Source organism: Oncorhynchus gorbuscha, linkage group LG07 (assembly GCF_021184085.1).
Source record: "Oncorhynchus gorbuscha isolate QuinsamMale2020 ecotype Even-year linkage group LG07, OgorEven_v1.0, whole genome shotgun sequence".
In the NCBI taxonomy this organism is placed as follows: domain Eukaryota; kingdom Metazoa; phylum Chordata; class Actinopteri; order Salmoniformes; family Salmonidae; genus Oncorhynchus; species Oncorhynchus gorbuscha.
The window spans coordinates 18,122,909-18,147,724 of NC_060179.1; the positions used below are offsets into that span (position 1 = coordinate 18,122,909).

At 44.2% G+C, this 24,816-nt stretch overlaps 1 protein-coding gene across 8 annotated transcripts in view; it reads right to left on the reverse strand.

Moving 5' to 3' along the window:
* The window catches only part of LOC124039585 (LIM zinc-binding domain-containing Nebulette-like), a 139,122-nt gene that overhangs the window by 28,627 nt on the left and 85,679 nt on the right, over nt 1-24,816 (reverse strand). For 4 of the 8 annotated variants that reach the window (XM_046355714.1, XM_046355713.1, XM_046355712.1 and 1 more), the window contains 15 exons: nt 23,825-23,935; nt 23,555-23,665; nt 18,656-18,766; nt 18,216-18,323; nt 13,560-13,670; nt 13,100-13,204; nt 7,094-7,204; nt 6,870-6,980; nt 5,821-5,931; nt 4,459-4,569; nt 3,884-3,991; nt 2,919-3,029; nt 2,470-2,574; nt 2,159-2,269; nt 1,880-1,987 (listed from right to left, as the gene is read on the reverse strand). The exons of 2 other annotated variants lie outside the window; for them this stretch is intronic. In XM_046355714.1, coding sequence (XP_046211670.1) covers nt 1,880-1,987; nt 2,159-2,269; nt 2,470-2,574; nt 2,919-3,029; nt 3,884-3,991; nt 4,459-4,569; nt 5,821-5,931; nt 6,870-6,980; nt 7,094-7,204; nt 13,100-13,204; nt 13,560-13,670; nt 18,216-18,323; nt 18,656-18,766; nt 23,555-23,665; nt 23,825-23,935 — 1,644 coding nt within the window. The remainder of the gene's footprint in view (nt 1-1,879; nt 1,988-2,158; nt 2,270-2,469; nt 2,575-2,918; nt 3,030-3,883; nt 3,992-4,458; nt 4,570-5,820; nt 5,932-6,869; nt 6,981-7,093; nt 7,205-13,099; nt 13,205-13,559; nt 13,671-18,215; nt 18,324-18,655; nt 18,767-23,554; nt 23,666-23,824; nt 23,936-24,816) is intronic. 2 more of the 8 variants (XM_046355715.1, XM_046355716.1) reach the window with 2 other exon arrangements.

A 24,816-nucleotide genomic window follows, 5' to 3' on the forward strand; every position in this document is an offset into this window, starting at 1 on the left:
TTCTCCCACTTAAAAAGATGAGAGAGGCCTGTAATTTTATCATAGGTACACTTCAACTATGACAGACAAAATGAGAAAAGTCCAGAAAATCACATTGTAGGATTTTTTATGAATTTATTTGCAAATTATGGTGGAAAATAAGTATTTGGTCACCTACAAACAAGCAATATTTCTGGCTCTCACAGACCTGTAACTTCTTCTTTAAGAGGCTCTAGTGCCGCTAGTTCAAAACAAAAACGCCTAGAATTGTCAGGAACAGGAGACTGGTTAGTGTGCTGAAAGATTGGAATGGAAGGAGCTCTGTGTGTCGATGATGGGAGAGTGCCAGTCTAGTTGATTAGATTTGAGCTTTTTTGGTTTTAGTTTCTGTCCTAAACTCGTTACCTTTATTAATGGCACCTGTTTGAACTTGTTATCAGTATAAAAGACACCTGTCCACAACCTCAAACAGTCACACTCCAAACTCCACTATAGCCAAGACCAAAGAGCTGTCAAAAGACACCAGAAACAAAATTGTAGACCTGCACCAGGCTGGGAAGACTGAATCTGCAATAGGTAAGCAGCTTGGTTTGAATAAATCAACTGTGGGAGCAATTATTAGGAAATGGAAGACATACAAGACCACTGATAATCTCCCTCAATCTGGGGCTCCACGCAAGATCTCACACCGTGGGGTCAAAATGATCACAGGAACGGTGAGCAAAAATCCCAGAACAACACAGGGGGACCTAGTGAATGACCTGCAGAGAGCTGGGACCAAAGTAACAAAGCCTACCATCAGCAAGGGCATTGAAGATGAAACGTGGTTGGGTCTTTCAGCATGACAATGATCCCAAACACACCGCCCGGGCATCGAAGGAGTGGCTTCGTAAGAAGCATTTCAAGGTCCTGGAGTGGCCTAGCCAGTCTCCAGATCTCAACCCCATAGAAAATCTTTGGAGGGAGTTGAAAGTCTGTGTTGCCCAGCAACAGCCCCAAAACATCACTGCTCTAGAGGAGATCTGCATGGGGGAATGGGCCAAAATACCAGCAACAGTGTGTGAAAACCTAGTGAAGACTTACAGAAAACATTTGACCTCTGTCATTGCCAACAAAGGGTATATAACAAAGTATTGAGATAAACATTTGTTATTGACCAAATACTTATTTTCCACCATTATTTGCAAATAAATTCATTAAAAATCCTACAATATGATTTTCTGTTTTTTTTTCTAATTTTGTCTGTCATAGTTGAAGTGTACCTATGATGAAAATTACAGGCCTCTCTCATCTTTTTAAGTGGGAGAACTTGCACAACTGGTGGCTGACTAAATACTTTTTTGCCCCACTGTATCTATCAACAATGACAAGAATCGTACGTGTCTCCTTTCAGCTTGTTTTATCTTGTTCTTGATACCATATCTTGTTTTGAGGTGTTTTGACTGATGTCATATTAATGCTAATAATATTAATATTAGCATTGACATGAAATGAGTCAAAACATCGCTAATTAAGACATGGTATCAAGAACAAGATATTATGACCAAAATTTGTTTGCTAGCTATACAACAACTGTAATGATGTATTTGAGAGACAAGAAGTGGTCAATATGCTAATGTATTTATGTTTCCAATAAACATTGGAGATAAAATATAGTTTACATGTTGTCAACAAACTAAGACTACCCCGTCCGTTTTGCCCCATAGTTTCACATGTGTCGGTTTTGTTGCTAAACAACCAACCCGTCTATAGACATCAATGCATGAATAAGATAAAATAATTGGAAGTTAGGGTTCGCCCCTACAGTAAGTGCTCATTTCATTGGCCGTGCTACTGATAAAGCAGAGATGTTCTATAAGTGTGGTGAGGGGACGTCAGTGTTCGTGCTCTAGGCCTGTACCTGGCTCTGAAGCTGGGAGACCTGCTTGGCATGTTGGATCTCCAGAGTCTCTGGCAACACAGAGTAGAGAGACTTTGCCTTATTCTTCCCTGCCTTCTTGTACTTAGTCTGAAAGAAAATCATTCAAACCAATGCAGATAAACAACATATACTGTGATTGACTTCAACTCCATATCAGAGGTTTATCTTTGGCAACAGCCATAAAATCTGGAAATTGCTTCTCTCACAAACATTGTCATTGAAGTACAAAAATCTATGTGAACCGGCTGCTCTTCTCACCTGACTTTGCAGTTCAGAAACATTTTTGACAAATTGGGTCTCCATGGTATCTGCTAGTACGGAATAGACGCTTTGGGACATACCCTTCTTCCCACTCTGTTTGTACTTGAGCTAAAGGAAAGACAATGAATCCATGATGGCTTTTAACATGAACCTAAAATTATACTTCCACAAATGACACGATTAAGTCGTATTTAGTTACTCTGTGGATAACGCTGATATATTCATAAAGATTTGTAAGTAGTCCTATAAAATTTGCAATGTTCCTATCAGCATTAATATTCATGTCTTTGAGGAAAATTCATGCTCACCTCGCTCTGCATCTCTGTGAGCTCCCGAGCTCTCTCGGTCTCCATCGTCTCAGGGAGTTGAGAGTAAGCCGAACCAGAAAATACTTTCTCACCTTTGTATTTCAGCTGGAAAACAAAGTAATGGATGTGAGTTGTGGTAGGCTTCAGGAAACAAAATAAATTAGGACAGGTGCTGCTCAACAACAGAGACGGGAACAAACAAAAATAGGGCTTACCCTAAAGAAACATCCAATAGTGTAGTTATTTATGGTAAAGGCATTGGAGCATTCAAATAACACAGGTAGAGATTTGCTACATTTTTTCAGGCTTTATTCCATTAGATGGACAGGCACACTGATGATTGAAACTGATTTAATGGATGTTTGTCAGTAACAGGAAGGGTTTCCTCTGAATTAGTTATGACAAAAAATGTCATGTACAGACATCAGATGGGCAGCCCATGTTCTTACCTCACTCTGTAGCTGGGAAGCCTCTTTGGCGTGCTGGGTCTCCAAAGTCTCTGGTAAGGTGGAGTAGAGAGAAGTGGAGGCCTCTTTCTTCCCTGCTTCTTTGTATTTTGTCTGGAAAACAACAGCAACAAAAGACAGTGGTGGAAAAAGTATCCAATTGTCATACTTGAGTAAAAGTAAAGATACATTAATAGAACATGACTCAAGTAAAAGTGAAAGTTATCCAGATACTTAAGTATCAAAAGTAAATGATCAAATATACTTAAGAATCAAAAGTAAAAGTAAAAATAATTTTGAAATCCTTATATTAAGCAAACCAGACGGCATCATTTTCTTGTTTTTTATTTATTTACAGATAGCCAGCGGCATCCTCCAACACTCAGACATCATTTACAAACGAAGTATGCGTTTAGTGAGTCCAACAGATAAGAGGCTGTAGGGATGACCAGTTATGTTCTTTTGATAAGTGTGTGAATTAGACAATTGTATTGTCCTGCTGAGCATTCAAAATGTAATGAGAATGTTTGGCTGTCAGGGAAAATGTATGGAGTAAAAAGTACATCATTTACTTTAGGAATGTAGTGAAGTAAAAGTTGTCAAAAACATAAATAATAAAGTACAAATACCCAAAAAACCTACCTAGTAGTACTTTCAAGTATTTTTACTTTACACCACTGCTATTTTTGTAGACATAATGAAAATATACAGGTATTCTCTGACTAAAATACATTTTGTTGAACATGAATATCGATAAAGTAAAAGGATAAAGGTTTCTGTGTTTCTCTTGGAAAGGGAATTCCTCATTCTCTGGCTTCAGTTATCGACAAATGGCAACATCCAATTTTGAGAATCACATTTTGTACGAATCAATCGATTGATGTTAATGGGGGATTTACAGTAAATTACTGAAGTTAGTACTGTATTCAGCCCATGTTGATGTTTGGTGATTTTAAACAGATATTTACCTCGCTCTGCATTTCAGACATCTGCTTTGCAAACTGTGTCTCTGCTGTCTCGGGGAGCAGAGAGTAGAGGTTGATAGAGTTCTCCTCAGTATCTTCTTTATACTTGATCTGGTATAGTAGAAATGAAGATGACAGCTTATGAACCAGAGATAGTTGAGACCAAACCTACAAAAGCATTATTTACTAGACAAGTCAGTTAAGAACAAATTCTTATTTACAATGACGGCTTAACCCGGACGACGCTGGGCCAATTGTGCGCCGCCGTATGGGACTCCCAAATACAGCCTGGAATCGAACCAGGGTCTGTCATTTCGCCTCGACCACAGCGTCATTCGGGAGCCCGAGTGGCGCATTACCAAACAGCAGTATGAAAACCTTGGTATAGTATGTGTTCGCTTCCCTTTTAGTTATTTAGATATATTGGATATGAAGAGGCGACATGAAACATTTACCAGCGCTGACCCACAAACCAAAATACGCGGTAGCCTGAATGAAATTATTAATGCACATTTTTTGGGGGAGAATGCACATTGTACTCTCTGTGTATTCATACAGCATATACACACAGCATTTACCTCACTTCGCATTGCTGATTGTTGTTTCGCAAAATTAGTCTCAATTGTTTCGGGCAGCGTAGAATAAAAACTGGGGGAGGTGTCCTTTTTCAGTCCTTCCTTGTACTTTAGCTGGAATAAAGGAAACATCACATGAAAACATTGTTTTGAGATAAATGTAATAGCACATAAATAGCATTAATAAAGCACCTGGTTTCCACAGGTTTCCCTTTTCATTTCATCTGGACTCATGGGTTGACGTAACGTACTGCAGTAAAAGTACATTTGGGACACTCCAATTAGTATGATATGTTACCCTTCGTATGGTATGTATTCATATGCGGATGTCCATCAGCCATTTCGTATGATATGTTATGAATTGCAATTTGTACAAAATGTTACAAATTGCAATTTGTAAAATATGTTACGGATTTAGGGGTAGGGGTTAGGATTTGGGGTTAAGGTTCGGTTTAAGGTTAGGGTTATGAGTTAGGTTAAAAGGTTAAGGTTATGTTTATGTTTAGGGGTAGGGTTAGCTTACATGCTAAGTAGTAAGTGCTAAAGTTAACTGTGACGAGATTAGAACAAGCAACCTTTGGGTTGCTAGACGTTTGCATTATACACCCATCCCACCCACCTGCTTTTGTTTTTGCCTTAATTAAGTAACCTTCTGTCTTACGCAACCATACCAAACATAACATATCACACTAATTTCAGTGTCTTGAATTTACAGAGTATACCAAACATTAGGAAAACATGCCTAACATTGAGTTTCACCCCCTTTTGCCCTCAGAACAGCCTCAATTCGTCAGGGCATTGACTCAACAAGGTATCCAAAGTAGTCCACAGGGATGCTGGCCCATGTTGACTCCAATGCTTCCCACAGTTGTGCCACCTTTGAGTAGTTGACCATTCTTAGTACACAAAGGAAACTGTTGAACGTCAAAAACCCAGCAGCGTTGCAGTTTTTGACACTCAAACCGGTGTGTCTGGTACCTACTACCATAGGTAGTTCAAAAACACTCAATGGCACACATACACAATCCATGTCTCAATTGTCTCAAGGCCTCAAAATCCTTCTTTAACCTGTCTCCTCCCCTTCATCTACACTGATTGAAGTGGATTTAACAAGTGACATCAATAACGGATCATAGCTTTCACCTGGATTCACTTGGTCAGTCTGGGTCATGGAAAGCGCTGGTGTTCTTGATGTTTTGTATACTCAGTGTACATTTACTATGTATGTTACATCTCTTTCATGAAGTCAGGCTATTTGATTGTACTACCATCATTATTTTCTACATTCTAAATAGTCTACATATATATTATATGTGTGAGATTATATGCAGGTAATTGTGAATACAGTATGTCTTTATACTCTACCTCACTCTGTAGCTGGGAAGCCTCTTTGGCATGCTGGGTCTCCATTGTTTCCGGTAAGGTGGAGTAGAGAGAACTAGAAACTCCCTTCCTCCCTGCTTCTTTGTACTTCATCTAAATTGAGGAAAAACAGATACAGCATTTTATTCCGAATTTATTTCCAATGACTTTATCCAAGGATCTGTATCATTTTAATGGGCAATGCCACACCGTAAAGAGGTTATCATGAATTTGACAGAAACTTACAGGCACCTCAGTGGCAAGGCAAATTCTGTATTTCATATTTCAGTAAACTTACTGTAATATAAATATGCTATCAAAGCAAGTACTGTGTAATGACACTAAGTACAACAACATAAAATTTACTATATTATACTGTAAAATAGTAAATGCTGCCTTAATCGGAATTAATTAATAAATGAATGGATGAATGACATTCATTGAGGGTAAAGATTGTATTTCACAGTATTTTACTGTAATCACAAGGTACAAGCAGGTTGGCTACTAGGTAAAGTGTTTACATGTTACAGCATTTGAATTCATATACGGTGTTTTATATCACTTACACTTCTAGAGGCCATAAAAAAGGCTTCCATACGAGCAGCGAAACAGACCAAAAGCTCATGGCAAAATGCTCAACCATTTAAGGCTCAACCACCCCAATCTGTCCCCTATACATTTTAAATGAATGGGGCACTATAAACACATAGGAGTTCAATTGGTACAGTATTCTCACTCAGGGGTGCAACAAATAGCCTCTTACAAGGCAAGCCTCAAAATATGAGCCAGAAACAACAATACCATGCACCCACTAATGGTCAAAAGGTTTTTGGAGCTTCAAAGATACAGTACTTTATTCTGTGGGGTGGAATTACAGTACCATTCGAAATACAGCAATTATTTCCTCACCCACAACATTTTCAGAGTAACTTACTGTTGATAATTCCCCAAATACTGCATAAATTACAGTTTTCCATTACAGTGCATCATTCCAAATGGAACAAACATGTAAGAAAATTGTCCCTTAACTGTAAGGGATAATAGTTGCTAACCTCACTCTGAAGTTCAGATACAGCTTTCGCAAACTGTGTCTCGGTGGTTTCTGGAAGCTGAGAGTACACACTCGTGGAGATACGCCTTCTTCCTTCTTCTTTGTATTTATTCTGGAAAAAAGGAACGTTTTGTGATATATAATGATTCTACCTTTTTGGTTAATTCTCCATCATTATACAGAAAAGCGCCCAAAACAGAAGTTATGGACTAAATGTCCAGCCACCTTGCTCTGCATCTCTGTCATTTCTCTGGCAAACTGTGTCTCTGTGGTCTCTGGGAGTAGAGAGTAGAGGGAGGATGAGATGTCCTTCTTTCCACTCTCTTTGTATTTGATCTGAGAAACACAGAGAGATGAGTCTGTATTAACACTCATTTAATGATCACAATCCAGGCACTTGTGTAGATATGAAAGTATTGGATACAGGGCCTTCAGAAAGTATTTGTAACCCTTGACTTCTTCCACATTTTGTTGTGTTACAGCCTGAATTCAAAATGGATTAAATAGATCATTTTCTCTCACCCATCTACATACAAAACCCCTGTCATGTTTGTCATTTATTATCATGTCTTGTCCCTGTGCTCCCCATTCTATTCGTTTCCCTCTGCTGGTCTTATTAGGTTCTTTCCCTCTTTCTATCCCTCTCTCTCCCCCTCCCTCTCTCACTCTCTCGCTCTCTCTTCTCTCTATCGTTCCGTTCCTGCTCCCAGCTGTTCCTATTCCCCTAATCATCATTTAGTCTTCCCACACCTGTTCCCGATCCTTTCCCCTGATTAGAGTCCCTATTTCTTCCTTTGTGTTCCGTTCCTGTCCTGTCGGTTCCTTGTTTAGAATTCACCGTGCTGTGATTGTGTATCGCCCTGTCCTGTCGTGTTTTTGCCTTCATCAGATGCTGCGTGTGAGCAGGTGTCTCTGTCAGCTACGGCCTGCGCCTACCCGAAGCGACCTGCAGTCTGTGGCCGCTTCTCCTGTTATTCCCTCTACAGACTAGAGGATTTCTGTTATTCCCTGTTTGGACATTTCCTGTTAAGGATTCAGGATTTGTCGTTTTCTGTTTGGACTTGAATAAACTCTGTTTCTGTTAAGTCGCTTTTGGGTCCTCTTTCACCTGCATGACAGAAGGAACCGAACAAGGAATGGACCCAGCGACTTCAGACGCTCGTTACACTGCCGTCGAGATCCAAGGAGCCATGCTCGGCAGACACGAGCAGGAATTGTCTGCTGCTCGCCATGCCGTGGAGAACCTGGCCGCTCAGGTTTCCGACCTCTCTGGACAGTTCCAGAGTCTACGTCTCGTGCCACCTGTTACTTCCTGGCCTGCCGAGCCTCCAGAACCTAGGGTTAATAACCCACCTTGCTACTCCGGGCAGCCCACTGAGTGCCGCTCCTTTCTCACGCAGTGTGAGATTGTGTTCTCTCTCCAACCCAACACATACTCTAGAGAGAGAGCTCGGGTTGCTTACGTCATTTCACTCCTTACTGGCCGGGCTCGAGAATGGGGCACAGCTATCTGGGAGGCAAGGGCTGATTGCTCTAACAAGTTCCAGAACTTTAAAGAGGAGATGATTCGGGTTTTTGACCGTTCAGTTTTTGGTAGGGAGGCTTCTAGGGCCCTGGCTTCCTTATGCCAAGGTGAACGGTCCATAACGGATTATTCTATTGAGTTTCGCACTCTTGCTGCCTCTAGTGAGTGGAACGAGCCGGCGCTGCTCGCTCGTTTTCTGGAGGGACTCCACGCAGTGGTTAAGGATGAGATTCTCTCCCGGGAGGTTCCTTCAGATGTGGACTCTTTGATTGCTCTCGCCATCCGCATAGAACGACGGGTAGATCTTCGTCACCGGGCTCGTGGAAGAGAGCTCGCATCAACGGTGTTTCCCTGCTCCGCATCGCAACCATCTCCCTCCTCTGGCTTTGAGACTGAGCCCATGCAGCTGGGAGGGATTCGCATCTCGACTAAGGAGAGGGAACGGAGGATCACCAACCGCCTGTGCCTCTATTGCGGAGTTGCTGGACATTTTGTTAATTCATGTCCAGTAAAAGCCAGAGCTCATCTGTAAGCGGAGGGCTACAGGTGAGCGCAACTACTCAAGTCTCTCCATCAAAATCCTGTACTACTTTGTCGGTCCATCTACGCTGGACCGGTTCGGGTGCTACATGTAGTGCCTTGATAGACTCTGGGGCTGAGGGTTGTTTCATGGACGAAGCATGGGTTCGGAAACATGACATTCCTTTCAGAGAGTTAGAGAAGCCTACGCCCATGTTCGCCTTAGATGGTAGTCATCTTCCCAGTATCAGATTTGAGACACTACCTTTAACCCTCACAGTATCTGGTAACCACAGTGAGACTATTTCTTTTTTGATTTTCCGTTCACCGTTTACACCTGTTGTTTTGGGTCATCCCTGGCTAGTATGTCATAATCCTTCTATTAATTGGTCTAGTAATTCTATCCTATCCTGGAACGTTTCTTGTCATGTGAAGTGTTTAATGTCTGCCATCCCTCCCGTTTCTTCTGTCCCTACTTCTCAGGAGGAACCTGGCGATTTGACAGGAGTGCCGGAGGAATATCATGATCTGCGCACGGTCTTCAGTCGGTCCCGAGCCAACTCCCTTCCTCCTCACCGGTCGTATGATTGTAGTATTGATCTCCTTCCGGGGACCACTCCTCCTCGAGGTAGACTATACTCTCTGTCGGCTCCCGAACGTAAGGCTCTCGAGGATTATTTGTCTGTGTCTCTTGACGCCGGTACCATAGTGCCTTCTTCCTCTCCGGCCGGGGCGGGGTTCTTTTTGTTAAGAAGAAGGACGGTACTCTGCGCCCCTGCGTGGATTATCGAGGGCTGAATGACATAACGGTTAAGAATCGTTATCCGCTTCCCCTTATGTCATCAGCCTTCGAGATTCTGCAGGGAGCCAGGTGCTTTACTAAGTTGGACCTTCGTAACGCTTACCATCTCGTGCGCATCAGAGAGGGGGACGAGTGGAAAACGGCGTTTAACACTCCGTTAGGGCATTTTGAGTACCGGGTTCTGCCGTTCGGTCTCGCCAATGCGCCAGCTGTTTTTCAGGCATTAGTTAATGATGTTCTGAGAGACATGCTGAACATCTTTGTTTTTGTCTATCTTGACGATATCCTGATTTTTTCTCCGTCACTCGAGATTCATGTTCAGCACGTTCGACGTGTTCTACAGCGCCTTTTAGAGAATTGTCTCTACGTAAAGGCTGAGAAGTGCTCTTTTCAGGTCTCCTCCGTTACTTTTCTCGGTTCCGTTATTTCCGCTGAAGGCATTCAGATGGATTCCGCTAAGGTCCAAGCTGTCAGTGATTGGCCCGTTCCAAGGTCACGTGTCGAGTTGCAGCGCTTTTTAGGTTTCGCTAATTTCTATCGGCGTTTCATTCGTAATTTCGGTCAAGTTGCTGCCCCTCTCACAGCTCTTACTTCTGTCAAGACGTGTTTTAAGTGGTCCGGTTCCGCCCAGGGAGCTTTTGATCTTCTAAAAGAACGTTTTACGTCCGCTCCTATCCTCGTTACTCCTGACGTCACTAGACAATTCATTGTCGAGGTTGACGCTTCAGAGGTAGGCGTGGGAGCCATTCTATCCCAGCGCTTCCAGTCTGACGATAAGGTTCATCCTTGCGCTTATTTTTCTCATCGCCTGTCGCCATCTGAGCGCAACTATGATGTGGGTAACCGTGAACTGCTCGCCATCCGCTTAGCCCTAGGCGAATGGCGACAGTGGTTGGAGGGGGCGACCGTTCCTTTTGTCGTTTGGACAGACCATAAGAACCTTGAGTACATCCGTTCTGCCAAACGACTTAATGCCCGTCAAGCTCGTTGGGCGTTGTTTTTCGCTCGTTTCGAGTTTGTGATTTCTTACCGTCCGGGTAGCAAGAACACCAAGCCTGATGCCTTATCCCGTCTGTTTAGTTCTTCTGTGGCTTCTACTGATCCCGAGGGGATTCTTCCTTATGGGCGTGTTGTCGGGTTAACAGTCTGGGGAATTGAAAGACAGGTTAAGCAAGCACTCACGCACACTGCGTCGCCGCGCGCTTGTCCTAGTAACCTCCTTTTCGTTCCTGTTTCCACTCGTCTGGCTGTTCTTCAGTGGGCTCACTCTGCCAAGTTAGCTGGTCATCCCGGTGTTCGAGGCACTCTTGCGTCTATTCGCCAGCGCTTTTGGTGGCCGACTCAGGAGCGTGACACGCGCCGTTTCGTGGCTGCTTGTTCGGACTGCGCGCAGACTAAGTCGGGTAACTCTCCTCCTGCCGGTCGTCTCAGACCGCTCCCCATTCCTTCTCGACCATGGTCTCACATCGCCTTAGACTTCATTACCGGTCTGCCTTTGTCTGCGGGGAAGACTGTGATTCTTACGGTTGTCGATAGGTTCTCTAAGGCGGCACATTTCATTCCCTCGCTAAACTTCCTTCCGCTAAGGAGACGGCACAAATCATTATTGAGAATGTATTCAGAATTCATGGCCTCCCGTTAGACGCCGTTTCAGACAGAGGCCCGCAATTCACGTCACAGTTTTGGAGGGAGTTCTGTCGTTTGATTGGTGCGTCCGTCAGTCTCTCTTCCGGGTTTCATCCCCAGTCTAACGGTCAAGCAGAGAGGGCCAATCAGACGATTGGTCGCATACTACGCAGCCTTTCTTTCAGAAACCCTGCGTCTTGGGCAGAACAGCTCCCCTGGGCAGAATACGCTCACAATTCGCTTCCTTCGTCTGCTACCGGGTTATCTCCGTTTCAGAGTAGTCTGGGTTACCAGCCTCCTCTGTTCTCATCTCAGCTTGCCGAGTCCAGCGTTCCCTCCGCTCAAGCGTTTGTCCAACGTTGTGAGCGCACCTGGAGGAGGGTGAGGTCTGCACTTTGCCGTTACAGGGCACAGACGGTGAGAGCCGCCAATAAACGCAGGATTAAGAGTCCAAGGTATTGTTGCGGCCAGAGAGTGTGGCTTTCCACTCGCAACCTTCCTCTTACGACAGCTTCTCGTAAGTTGACTCCGCGGTTCATTGGTCCGTTCCGTGTCTCCCAGGTCGTCAATCCTGTCGCTGTGCGACTGCTTCTTCCGCGACATCTTCGTCGCGTCCATCCTGTCTTCCATGTCTCCTGTGTTAAGCCCTTTCTTCGCACCCCGTTCGTCTTCCCTCCCCCTCCCGTCCTTGTCGAGAGCGCACCTATTTACAAGGTACATAAGATCATGGACATGCGTTCTCGGGACGGGGTCACCAATACTTAGTGGATTGGGAGGGTTACGGTCCTGAGGAGAGGAGTTGGGTTCCGTCTCGGGACGTGCTGGACCGTTCACTCATCGATGATTTCCTCCGTTGCCGCCAGGATTCCTCCTCGAGTGCGCCAGGAGGCGCTCGGTGAGTGGGGGGTACTGTCATGTTTGTCATTTATTATCATGTCTTGTCCCTGTGCTCCCCATTCTATTCGTTTCCCTCTGCTGGTCTTATTAGGTTCTTTCCCTCTTTCTATCCCTCTCTCTCCCCCTCCCTCTCTCACTCTCTCGCTCTCTCTTCTCTCTATCGTTCCGTTCCTGCTCCCAGCTGTTCCTATTCCCCTAATCATCATTTAGTCTTCCCACACCTGTTCCCGATCCTTTCCCTGATTAGAGTCCCTATTTCTTCCTTTGTGTTCCGTTCCTGTCCTGTCGGTTCCTTGTTTAGAATTCACCGTGCTGTGATTGTGTATCGCCCTGTCCTGTCGTGTTTTTGCCTTCATCAGATGCTGCGTGTGAGCAGGTGTCTCTGTCAGCTACGGCCTGCGCCTACCCGAAGCGACCTGCAGTCTGTGGCCGCTTCTCCTGTTATTCCCCTCTACAGACTAGAGGATTTCTGTTATTCCCTGTTTGGACATTTCCTGTTAAGGATTCAGGATTTGTCGTTTTCTGTTTGGACTTGAATAAACTCTGTTTCTGTTAAGTCGCTTTTGGGTCCTCTTTCACCTGCATGACAACCCCATAGAAAACAAAATTCCACTCTGACATTATGGGGTATTGTGTATAGATCAGTGACACAAAATCTGCATTTAATACATTTTAAATTCAGGGTGTAACACAAACAAATGTGGAAAAAGTCAAGGGGTGTGAATTCCTTCTGAAGGCACTGTACTCAGGAGAATTGTTTCTGAACCCGGATTATGTCTGAAGACATCTGGAGTGGCAATGGAAGTTGCAACCAGAATGACTATAACACAAATATATTAATGCCAGGAGCATTCATGCTCACCTCGCTCTGCATCTCTGTGAGCTCCCGAGCTCTCCCTGTCTCCATCGTCTCAGGGAGTTGAGAGTAAGCCGAGCCAGAGAAAACTTTCTCACCTTTGTATTTGAGCTGGAAAACAAAGTAATGGATGTGAGTTGAGGTAGGCCTCCGTGCTTCAGCAAACAAAGTAAAGTAGGAGAGTTGCTGCTCAACAACAAAGACAGGAATAAAAACTATGGCTTACCCTAAAGAAACTTCCAATAGTGTAGTTATTTATGGTAAAGGCAATGGAGCACTCAAATAACACAGGTAGAGATTTGTCTCATCTTAGAACACTCAGACTTTATTCCATTAGATGGACAGGCACACTGATGATTGAAACTGATTTAATGGATGTTTGTCAGTAACAGGAAGGGTTTCCTCTGAATTAGTTATGACAAAAAACGTCATGTACAGACATCAGACGGGCAGCCCATGTTCTTACCTCACTCTGTAACTGGGAAGCCTCTTTGGCGTGCTGGGTCTCCAAAGTCTCTGGTAAGGTGGAGTAGAGAGAAGTGGAGGCCTCTTTCTTCCCTGCTCCTTTGTATTTTGTCTGGAAAACAACAGCAACAAAAGCCACTGCTACTTTTCGAGACATAAAAATAGACAGGTATTCTGTATGGAGTAAGAATATCTTCCGGTTCCGGTTGGAGCGAGTGGTCGCATCTGCACGTCGCTCCAACGGGTAGTATAACTTTTTCATTATATTTCATTATATCACAACGGTTTGATTTGTCTTATCTTAGCAATTTCTTCTCAGCTAGCTACATAGCCGTCTTTGTATCAAAGATAATTGCGTAATTATCGTATTTCGCCGTCCTAACGTAGTCTTCACTAGCCAGCTAGCTAACGTCCACTGATTAGCTGCACTGGAGAAACTATTACACTCAACTGAACGACTTGACTAGTTTAGTGTTAGCTAGCTACATAGCTGTCTTTGCTGTCTTCGTATCATCGTATCATCGTATCCAAGATAATTGTGTTGCTTAGGTTTAGAGTGTGTAGTCTTAGAGTGATTATCTTAATTTACCGAGGTTAGCTAGCCAGCTATTTGTCGTCCTTAACGTAGGTGACTCTGCTAGCTAGCCAACAGCTAGCCAACGCTAGCCAACGTCTTCTGTATAGAACTCAACTACCCGGTCGCATTCACAGGTTGTATCACATTTTCACTTCATTTCATTACAGTACAACGGTTTGATTTGTTTGATCGTAGCTAGCTACTTAGCTAGCTACATAGCCGTCTTTGTATCAAAGATAATTGTGTAGTCTAGAGCGATTTTTCTAGGTTCGCTAGCCATCTATTGTCGTTCTTTTAACGCAACGTAACGTAAACAACACTGCTAGCTAGCCTGCTAGCCCCCGAATAGCAACACTGCAGAAACTATTACACTCAACGGAACGACTTGATTAGTGTAGTGTCAACAACGCACCCACTGCCAGCTGGCCTACTTCAGCAGTACTGTATCATTTTAATCATTTTAGTCAATAAGATTCTTGCTACGTAGCTTAACTTTCTGAACATTCGAGACGTGTAGTCCACTTGTCATTCCAATCTCCTTTGCATTAGCGTAGCCTCTTCTGTAGCCTGTCAACTATGTGTCTGTTTATCCCTGTTCTCTCCTCTCTGCACAGACCATACAAACGCTCCTCACCGCGTGGCCGCGGCCACCCTACTCTGGTGGTCCCAGCGCGCACGACCCACGTGGAGTTCCAGGTCTCCGGTAGCCTCTGGAACTGCCAATCTGCGGTCAACAAGGCAGAGTTCATCTCAGCCTATGCCTCCCTCCAGTCCCTCGACTTCTTGGCACTGACGGAAACATGGATCACCACAGACAACACTGCTACTCCTACTGCTCTCTCTTCGTCCGCCCACGTGTTCTCGCACACCCCGAGAGCGTCTGGTCAGCGGGGTGGTGGCACCGGGATCCTCATCTCTCCCAAGTGGTCATTCTCTCTTTCTCCCCTTACCCATCTGTCTATCGCCTCCTTTGAATTCCATGCTGTCACAGTTACTAGCCCTTTCAAGCTTAACATCCTTATCATTTATCGCCCTCCAGGTTCCCTCGGAGAGTTCATCAATGAGCTTGATGCCTTGATAAGCTCCTTTCCTGAGGACGGCTCACCTCTCACAGTTCTGGGCGACTTTAACCTCCCCACGTCTACCTTTGACTCTTTCCTCTCTGCCTCCTTCTTTCCACTCCTCTCCTCTTTTGACCTCACCCTCTCACCTTCCCCCTACTCACAAGGCAGGCAATACGCTCGACCTCATCTTTACTAGATGCTGTTCTTCCACTAACCTCATTGCAACTCCCCTCCAAGTCTCCGACCACTGCCTTGTATCCTTTTCCCTCTCGCTCTCATCCAACACCTCCCACACTGCCCCTACTCGGATGGTATCGCGCCGTCCCAACCTTCGCTCTCTCTCCCCGCTACTCTCTCCTCTTCCATCCTATCATCTCTTCCCTCCGCTCAAACCTTCTCCCACCTATCTCCTGATTCTGCCTCCTCAACCCTCCTCTCCTCCCTCTCTGCATCCCTTGACTCTCTATGTCCCCTATCCTCCAGGCCGGCTCGGTCCTCCCCTCCCGCTCCGTGGCTCGATGACTCATTGCGAGCTCACAGAACAGGGCTCCGGGCAGCCGAGCGGAAATGGAGGAAAACTCGCCTCCCTGCGGACCTGGCATCCTTTCACTCCCTCCTCTCTACATTTTCCTCCTCTGTCTCTGCTGCTAAAGCCACTTTCTACCACGCTAAATTCCAAGCATCTGCCTCTAACCCTAGGAAGCTCTTTGCCACCTTCTCCTCCCTCCTGAATCCTCCGCCCCCTCCCCCCTCCTCCCTCTCTGCAGATGACTTCGTCAACCATTTTGAAAAGAAGGTCGACGACATCCGATCCTCGTTTGCTAAGTCAAACGACACCGCTGGTTCTGCTCACACTGCCCTACCCTGTGCTCTGACCTCTTTCTCCCTCTCTCTCCAGATGAAATCTCGCGTCTTGTGACGGCCGGCCGCCCAACAACCTGCCCGCTTGACCCTATCCCCTCCTCTCTTCTCCAGACCATTTCCGGAGACCTTCTCCCTTACCTCACCTCGCTCATCAACTCATCCCTGACCGTTGGCTACGTCCCTTCCGTCTTCAAGAGAGCGAGAGTTGCACCCCTTCTGAAAAAACCTACACTCGATCCCTCCGATGTCAACAATTACAGACCAGTATCCCTTCTTTCTTTTCTCTCCAAAACTCTTGAACGTGCCGTCCTTGGCCAGCTCTCCCGCTATCTCTCTCTGAATGACCTTCTTGATCCAAATCAGTCAGGTTTCAAGACTAGTCATTCAACTGAGACTGCTCTCCTCTGTATCACGGAGGCGCTCCGCACTGCTAAAGCTAACTCTCTCTCCTCTGCTCTCATCCTTCTAGATCTATCGGCTGCCTTCGATACTGTGAACCATCAGATCCTCCTCTCCACCCTCTCCGAGTTGGGCATCTCCGGCGCGGCCCACGCTTGGATTGCGTCCTACCTGACAGGTCGCTCCTACCAGGTGGCGTGGCGAGAATCTGTCTCCTCACCACGCGCTCTCACCACTGGTGTCCCCCAGGGCTCTGTTCTTGGCCCTCTCCTATTCTCGCTATACACCAAGTCACTTGGCTCTGTCATAACCTCACATGGTCTCTCTTATCATTGCTATGCAGACGACACACAATTAATCTTCTCCTTTCCCCTTCTGATGACCAGGTGGCGAATCGCATCTCTGCATGTCTGGCAGACATATCAGTGTGGATGACGGATCACCACCTCAAGCTGAACCTCGGCAAGACGGAGCTGCTCTTCCTCCCGGGGAAGGACTGCCCGTTCCATGATCTCGCCATCACGGTTGACAACTCCATTGTGTCCTCCTCCCAGAGCGCCAAGAACCTTGGCGTGATCCTGGACAACACCCTGTCGTTCTCAACTAACATCAAGGCGGTGGCCCGTTCCTGTAGGTTCATGCTCTACAACATCCGCAGAGTACGACCCTGCCTCACACAGGAAGCGGCGCAGGTCCTAATCCAGGCACTTGTCATCTCCCGTCTGGATTACTGCAACTCGCTGTTGGCTGGGCTCCCTGCCTGTGCCATTAAACCCCTTCAACTCATCCAGAACGCCGCAGCCCGTCTGGTGTTCAACCTTCCCAAGTTCTCTCACGTCACCCCGCTCCTCCGTTCTCTCCACTGGCTTCCAGTTGAAGCTCGCATCCGCTACAAGACCATGGTGCTTGCCTACGGAGCTGTGAGGGGAACGGCACCTCAGTACCTCCAGGCTCTGATCAGGCCCTACACCCAAACAAGGGCACTGCGTTCATCCACCTCTGGCCTGCTCGCCTCCCTACCACTGAGGAAGTACAGCTCCCGCTCAGCCCAGTCAAAACTGTTCGCTGCCCTGGCCCCCCAATGGTGGAACAAACTCCCTCACGACGCCAGGACAGCGGAGTCAATCACCACCTTCCGGAGACACCTGAAACCCCACCTCTTTAAGGAATACCTAGGATAGGTTAAGTAATCCCTCTCACCCCACCCCCCCTAAGTTTTAGATGCACTATTGTTAAGTGACTGTCCCACTGGATGTCATAAGGTGAATGCACCAATTTGTAAGTCGCTCTGGATAAGAGCGTCTGCTAAATGACTTAAATGTAAATGTAATGTAAATGTAAAAAGTACATCATTTACTTTAGGAATGTAGTGAAGTAAAAGTTGTCAAAAACATAAATAATAAAGTACAAATACCCAAAAAACCTACCTAGTAGTACTTTCAAGTATTTTTACTTTACACCACTGCTATTTTTGTAGACATAATGAAAATATACAGGTATTCTCTTACTAAAATACATTTTGTTGTACATGAATATCGATAAAGTAAAAGGATAAAGGTTTCTGTGTTTCTCTTGGAAAGGGAATTCCTCATTCTCTGGCTTCAGTTATCGACAAATGGCAACATCCAATTTTGAGAATCACATTTTGTACGAATCAATCGATTGATGTTAATGGGGGATTTACAGTAAATTACTGAAGTTAGTACTGTATTCAGCCCATGTTGATGTTTGGTGATTTTAAACAGATATTTACCTCGCTCTGCATTTCAGACATCTGCTTTGCAAACTGTGTCTCTGCTGTCTCGGGGAGCAGAGAGTAGAGGTTGATAGAGTTCTCCTCAGTATCTTCTTTATACTTGATCTGGTATAGTAGAAATGAAGATGACAGCTTATGAACCAGAGATAGTTGAGACCAGCCCACAAAATCATTGCCAAACACCAGTGAGAATAACTTATGTGTTTGCTTCACACACAAAAGCCTCCCCAAAGGTTCATTTATAGTTGTTTTAGAAAAATTGGTTATGAAGCAACATTAAACAATTCTAATCACTGACCCACAAACCAGAATATGTGATCAAATTATTCATGATTTCTCTGCAATTGTAATGTTCTTGTAGTTATTATGCAAGAATGCACATTGTACATACATGCTGTGTATTCTAACAGGATATACACATATACACACATATATACCTGGCTCTGCATTGCTGATTGTCGTTTCGCAAAATTTGTCTCAATTGTTTCAGGCAGTGTAGAATAAAAACTGGGGGAGGTGTCCTTTTTCAGCCCTTCCTTGTACTTTAGCTGGAATAAAGAAAACATCACACAAAAACATTTTTTTCAGACACATTTAATTGCCAACTAATAGCCAATTATAAAGCACACTTTAACCTGCATATCTACCAGAGCATTCTGCAGTGATACGCCATCCCTTCTGGTTTGCCCTCGCTGGGAGTATCATTTGTTTTTCAACAGGACAATGACCCAAAACACACGCCCAGGCTGTATAAGGGCTATTTGAGTGATGAAGTGCTGCATTAGATGACCTGGCCTCCACAATCACCTGACCTCAACCCAATCAAGATGGTTTGGGATAAGTTGGACCGCAGAGTGAAGGGAAAGCAGCCAACAAGTGCTCAGCATATGTGGGAACTCCTTCAAGACTGTTGGAAAAGCATTCCTCATGAAGCTGGTTGAGAGAATACCAAGGGTAGAAAATAGTAAAAATAAAGAAAAACCCTGGAAGGAGTAGGTGTGTCCACAATTTTGACCGGTACTATATATATATATATATATATATATATATATATATATATATATATATATATATATATATATACAGGACATTTTTATTGTACCATTTTTCTGTACAGTCTAAATAGTCAATAATACTGAATAATAGATAAATGTGTGAGATTGCAAGTATGTGTGAGTACAGTATAGCTTTATACCAGTGTTTTGAAAGCTACTCTGAAAATATAATTTACCATGCTACACTAAAGCTACTCTTAAGGAAAATATAGTTTACTTAACTAAAGTTACTTTAAAAAAGTAGTTCACTACATCCAAATGACAAAAGTATTATACGAAAATCTGAAATGTCATAAACGACATATTGCAAGACAGATCCCTTTGAGATCATAATTTAACAGAATGTGTAATTTAGCCTATTAGAATAAAAAACATGAGTTGGTGCACACACAGAAAAATGATTTGGTGTGGAGAATAAACTATAAAAATAAAGAGAGTCGCACACTCCATATATTTACCCCCATTACTGTGCTGAGAGAAGGACAGTGTACCATCTAGCCATACTCCCAAGTACTTGTATGAGGTGACTAACTCAAGCTCTAAACCCTCAGAGGTAGTTATCACATATGTGGGGAGAGGGGCATTTTTCTTCCCAAACCAAATTACCTTTGTTTTGGAGGTGTTAAGAACAATGTTAAGGCCAGAGAAAGCTTGTTGGACACTAAGAAAGCTTTTTTTGAGAGCGTTTAACACAAAATCCGGGAGGGGCCAGCTGAGTATAAGACTGCATCATCTGCATATAAATGAATGAGAGAGCTTCCTAGTGCCTGAGCTATGTTGTTGATGTAAATTGAGAAGAGCGTGGGGCCTAGGATCGAGCCTTGGGGTAGTCCCTTGGTGACAGGCACTGGCTGAGACAGCAGATGTTCTGACTGTATACACTACACTCTTTGAGAGAGGTAGCTAGCAAACCAGACCAAAGACCGCTCAGAGACACCAATACTCCCTAACCAGCCCAAAAGACTGGAATGGTCTACCGTATCAAAAGCCTTGGCCAAGTCAATAAAAATAGCAGCACAACATTGCTTAGAATCAAAAGCAATGGTGACATCATTTAGGACCTTTAAGGTTGCAGTGACACATCCATAACCTGAGCAGAAACCAGATTGCATACCAGAGAGAATACTATAGACATAAAGAAGGCTAGTCAGTTGATGACTGACAAGTTTTTCCAACACTTTTGATAAACAGGGCAAAATAGAAATTGGCCTATAACAGTTAGGATCAGCTTGATATCCCCCTTTAAATAAAGGATGCACGGTGGCTGCCTTCCAAGCAATGGGAACCTCCCCAGAAAGGAGAGAGAGGTTAAACAGGTCAGAAATAGGCTTGGCGATGATAGGGACAGCAACCCTAAAGAAGAAAGGGTCTAAACCCTTTTTTGGGGGTCAAGTTTAAGAAGCTCCTTTAGCACCTCAGACTCAGTGACTACCTGCTGGGAGAAACTTTGTAGCAGGGCAGGGGAAAAAGAGGGAGGAGCATTGGGGCTAGTCGCATTAGAAGGGGTGGGAGATGAGAAAATGTTGGACGGGTAAGGAGGCATTGCTGAGTCAAATAGGAATCCTGACTTAATGAAGTGGTGATTAAAGAGCTCAGCCATGTGCTTCTTGTCAGTAACAACCACATCATCAACATTAAGGGACTTGTCAAGCTGTGAGGAGGAGGGTTTATTCTCCAGGTCTTTAACTGTTTTCCAGAACTTTTTGGGGTTAGATGCACAGAGAGAGATCTGCTCCTTAAAGTAACTAACTTTGGCTTTCTGGATAGCCTGAGTGCACTTATTTCTCATTTGCCTGAACGATATCCAGTCAGCCTGAATATGCGTGTGCCGAGCGTTTCACCAAATGGAATTCTTGAAGTGGAGTAACTCTGCCAGATCACGTTCGAACCAGGGGCTGAACCTGTTTTTAATTCTCATTTTCTTTATGGGGGCGTGTTGGTTAACAATACCACTGAAAATATGAAAAAATAATTTCAAAGCGACTTTGTCAGGGGGGATCAAGCTGATTCAATGCCAATTTACAGAGGCTAGGTCATGAAGGAAGGCTTACTCATTAAAGGTTTTTAGCAAGTGTCTATGACAAATCAGGACAGGTCGTTTCGCCCTGCAGGCATTATGAACACAGGCTGTAAAACAGTGATCACTAAGGTCATTACAGAAAACACCAGACTGACACCTATCAGGATTATTTGTGAGGATAACATTGAGGAGAGCAGCCTTTTCTGGGTGTTTTGAAGTCATACCTTGTGGGATTGGTAATAATCTAAGAAAGATTTAGGGAGTCCCATTGTTTAGGACTTGGTCAGGTGGTTTAAGCATGTCCCAGTTTAGGTCACCTAGCAGGACACATTCAGACTTAGTATAAGGGGCCAGGAGAGAGCTTAGGGCATTTAGGGTACAGACCGGTGCTGACGGTGGATGATAGCACTCAGCAACCGTCAATAAAGAGCTATTTGAAAGTTGAATGCTTAAAACCAGCAAATCAAATTGTTTGGTGACAGACTTGGAGACAACCGAGCCCTGAAGGTGATCCTTGGTAGAGATTGCCACTCCACCACCTTCGAAAGATCTGTCTTGCCGAAAAAAGTTATAACCAGAAAAACTAGCATCAGTGTTCAAAACACTCTTTCTTAAACACGTCTCAGTAATGACCAACACAACTAGATTGGAGCTGTGTGCAATAAATATACAGTATATATTAAGTATTAAAGCACAATTGTACTGTATGCTAGCGTGTTTTTCACACTGGCTTAAGCCATGGAGGGAACAGGCCAGCCACACAACCACTGCCACCGTTCAGTCCCTTCATATTTCACCCAATCACTTCTCATTGCACTTTCAGTTCATACGCAACAACTGTAGTTTAGACATCGACCACAACCACACAACTACTGACCACATATATTGACCAGAACAACACAGCTACAGGTCATAACTACTGAACACAACTCCTGACCATTACTGACCACAACTACTGTCCACAATCACACAACTACTGACCACAACCACAGAACCACAACTACTGACTACAACTGCTGACCACAACCATGCAACTACTGAACCACATAACTACTGACGACAGCTACTGAACTAAAGTACTGACCAAAACTATTGACCAAAACCACACAACTACTGACCACAACCACAGAACCACAACTACTGACTACAACTGCTGACCACAACCATGCAACTACTGAACCACATAACTACTGACGACAGCTACTGAACTAAAGTACTGACCAAAACTACTGATCACAACTACACAACTACTGACCACAACCACACAACTACTGACCACACAACTACTGAACCACACAATTACAGACCACAACTATTGAACACAACTCCTGGCCACAACTACTGACCACAACCATACAACTACTGACCACAACTAATGACCACAACAACACAATTACTGACCACAACTAATGACCAAAACTACTCAGCACAACAACACAATTACTGACCACAACTAATAACCACAACACAATTACTGACCACAACTAATGACCAAAACAACATAATTACTGACCACAACAACACAACTACTGACCAAAATTACTGACCACAACCACACAACATTTGACTACAACCACATAACTGCTGACCACATCTAATGACCACAACCACAAAACTACTGACCACAACCACACAAATATTGACCACACAACTACTGACCAAAACCACACAACTACTGACCACAACCACAACTTTTTCCATTATCACAAAAATACTTGTAAAAAGTTCAAGCAAGCCCCACAACTTTATTTGTAATGTTACCATCTAGTTAACAACTGAAAACACTGCCAACCAGATTATGGAACACCCTGCCAACCAGTGTGAGAGAGTGCAGTACCTTTGTTAGCTTCAAGGCAAATCTGAAAAAGTGGCTAAAGGCAAACCAGTCATGTGAACATTAAAAAATTCAGACTCTTAAGATGTCAGATACTGTAGAACAAAGGCACATTTAAACTCTGATGTAATATTAGCATTATATTGTCTATTGTATTTTTCAATGTTTTATATATAGAGATATTTGAATAGTGTTTTGTATTGTAGCATTGTAATGATGTAATGATGTTGATTGTTTTCTGCCCAGGGACTACAGATGGAAACTTGCTATCTATCTAAATCTGGTGCAATGGCATATTGTACATGGCCCCTGACAAATAAACACATTTTAATTTAGTTCAACTATCACCAAGGTACTGCAAAATGCATTTAAATGACTAGTTGAACTACATGTAGTTCAGTACTCCCCATTACTGTCTATACTCTACCTCACTCTGTAGCTGGGAAGCCTCTTTGGCATGCTGGGTCTCCATTGTTTCCGGTAAGGTGGAGTAGAGAGAACTAGAAACTCCCTTCCTCCCTGCTTCTTTGTACTTCATCTAAATTGAGGAAAAAAAGATTCAGCATTTTATTCAGTGTTCATTTCCAATTACTTTGCTCAAGGATCTATACCATTTTGATGGGCATTGCCATCATTCCAAATGGAACAAAGATGTACGAAAATTGTCCCTTAACTGTAAGGGATAATAGTTGCTAACCTCACTCTGAAGTTCAGATACAGCTTTCGCAAACTGTGTCTCGGTGGTTTCTGGAAGCTGAGAGTACACACTCGTGGAGATACGCCTTCTTCCTTCTTCTTTGTATTTATTCTGGAAAAAAGGAAAAGTAGCGTATTATGATATATAATACATGACCAAAAGTAGTTGGACACCTGCTAATCGAACATCTCATTCCAAGATCATTGGCATTAATATGGAGTTGGTCCCCCCTTTGCTGCTATAACAGCCTCCACTCTTCTGGGAAGGCTTTCCACTAGATGTTGGAACATTGCTGCAGGGACTTGCTTCCATTCAGCCACTTATTGAGTTCAGGCACTGATGTTGGGCGATTAGGCCTGGCTCGTAGTCGGCGTTCCAATTCATCCCAAAGGTGTTCGATGGGGCACACCGATCTCGACGAATCATTTCTGTATGGACCTCGCTTTGTACAAAGGGGCATTGTCATGCTGAAACAGGAAAGGGCCTTCCCCAAACGTTTGCCACAAAGTTGGAAGCACAGAATAGTCTAGAATGTAATTGTATGCTGTAGCGTTAATATTCACTGGAACTAAGAGGCCTAGCATGAACCATGAAAAATAGCCCCAGACCATTATTCCTCCTCCACCAAACTTTACAGTTGGCACTATGCATTGGGGCAGGTAGCCTCCTCCTGACATCCGCCAAACCCAGATTTGTCTGTCGGGCTGCCAGATGATGAAGCATGATTCATCACTCTAGAGAATGTGTTTCTACTGCTCCAGAGTCCAATGGCAGGGACCTTTACATCACTCCAGCCGACGCTTGGCATTGCGCATGGTAATCTTAGGCTTGTGTGTGGCTGCTCGGCCATGGAAACCCATTTCATGAAGCTCCCGACAAACAGTTATTGTGCTGACGTTGCTTCCAGAGGCAGTTTGGAACTTAGTAGTAAGTGTCGCAACCGCGTACAGACGATTATTACACGCTACGCACTTCAGCATTCGACGGTCCAG